Source organism: Ipomoea triloba, chromosome 13, assembly GCF_003576645.1.
Source record: "Ipomoea triloba cultivar NCNSP0323 chromosome 13, ASM357664v1".
NCBI classification, from domain to species: domain Eukaryota; kingdom Viridiplantae; phylum Streptophyta; class Magnoliopsida; order Solanales; family Convolvulaceae; genus Ipomoea; species Ipomoea triloba.
In genome coordinates, this window is record NC_044928.1 from 5189647 (window position 1) to 5191010 (window position 1364).

The window sequence follows — 1364 nt, forward strand, 5'->3', positions numbered from 1 at the left end:
AGAGAGAGAGAGGTGTGATCATCTTCCACCATTTTTTCTTCCAAAGTTCCATAGCCAAATCCTTCTAAACTTCCAATTTATTCGGTAAGTTTTCGATATTATTCGGTAGAAAGCTTTGTAATCCTTCCTAGGTTATGAATCTATGTTTAATTTCTTGATACATGATGTTATGGTGTTGATTTTGAATCTAGGTTTTAAGGTGAAAATTGGGGAAGGATCCAAAATTGCTTCCTAAGGTGTTAGAAATCCTTTACAAGGTAAGGAATTCCCTTAAGTTTATAGCATCATGAATAAAGGCAAGGGAATTGGCACTTCTAAGCAATTTAGGTGGACAAAGCCAATGGAGGGTGTATTTCTACAGATATTAGCTGAAGAGGCTAACAATCCCAACAATCCAACTAACAATTTTAGATCTTCCTCATTCAACCGTGTTGCTTCTACTATTTCTGAACAATTCAATGTTGCATGTGAATCCAAACATGTAGAGAATCATTTGAAAATAGTGAAGAACACGTGGATGATGATTTGCAAACTGAAAAATTTGAGTGGAGTTGGTTGGGAGGATTCGTTGAAAATGATTACATGCGATTCAGCAACTTATATGGAGCTTATCTCGGTAATTTGGTATTAACATAATTCTAATGTTAAAATTTTTTACTATTGCATACTTTTTAATGTATTTTTGTTTTTTATTGATAGGCAACTCCCAAGTATGAAACTATATTGAACAGAAAAATTGAGTATTATGATGAAATGTCTATTGTTGTTGGGAGAGATTGTGCCGTAGGAAGGTTTGCAAAATCTTTTGCAGATATTGAGCTAGAAAGTACCAATGAAGTGGATGACATAACTCCTGAAAACTTGCATGACCAAAATGATGAAGAAACTAGGGGGAAAACATCTGTATCAACTGCTACTTCGTCTCAAAAATCAGGGCGTAAGAGAAAGTCACTTGACTTGAAAGTTGATGAAATGGCAAAGCAACTTGGTAACATTGCATCAGCCATTAAATCATTGAGCACCAGTGGCATTGATGAAAGTGAATTGTATCAACAAGTGATGACAATAGGCGCCGACTTTCACGAGGATGACTTGTGCAAAGCATTTGAATTTCTAATGACAAACGAAGTTCAAGCTAGAATTTTCAAGGTGAAGAGTTCAAGCTTGAAGAGAAAGTGGATTGAGAGCTTTATTTCATCTTTGAGTTAGATATTGGTTATGTTGGATTTTATGACTTTCTCTTGGATTGTAAGACGTTAATGTTGGATTGCTAGATTGTTATTTTGATATCTTATTTTGGATTGTAAGACTTTAATGTTGGATTGCTAGATTGTTATTTTGATATCTTATTTTGGATTGTAAAA

General features: G+C 34.3%; 1 protein-coding gene across 1 annotated transcript; it reads left to right on the forward strand.

Annotated features, from left to right (window-relative positions):
- The first annotated feature begins 286 nt into the window (after positions 1-286).
- Positions 287-1226, forward strand: LOC116001088. Its single transcript, XM_031240988.1, has 2 exons — positions 287-616; positions 700-1226. The coding sequence occupies exons 1-2, from the start codon at positions 287-289 to the stop codon at positions 1207-1209; spliced, it is 840 nt and encodes a 279-aa protein (XP_031096848.1). The 3' UTR covers positions 1210-1226.
- Positions 1227-1364: the final 138 nt, after the last annotated feature.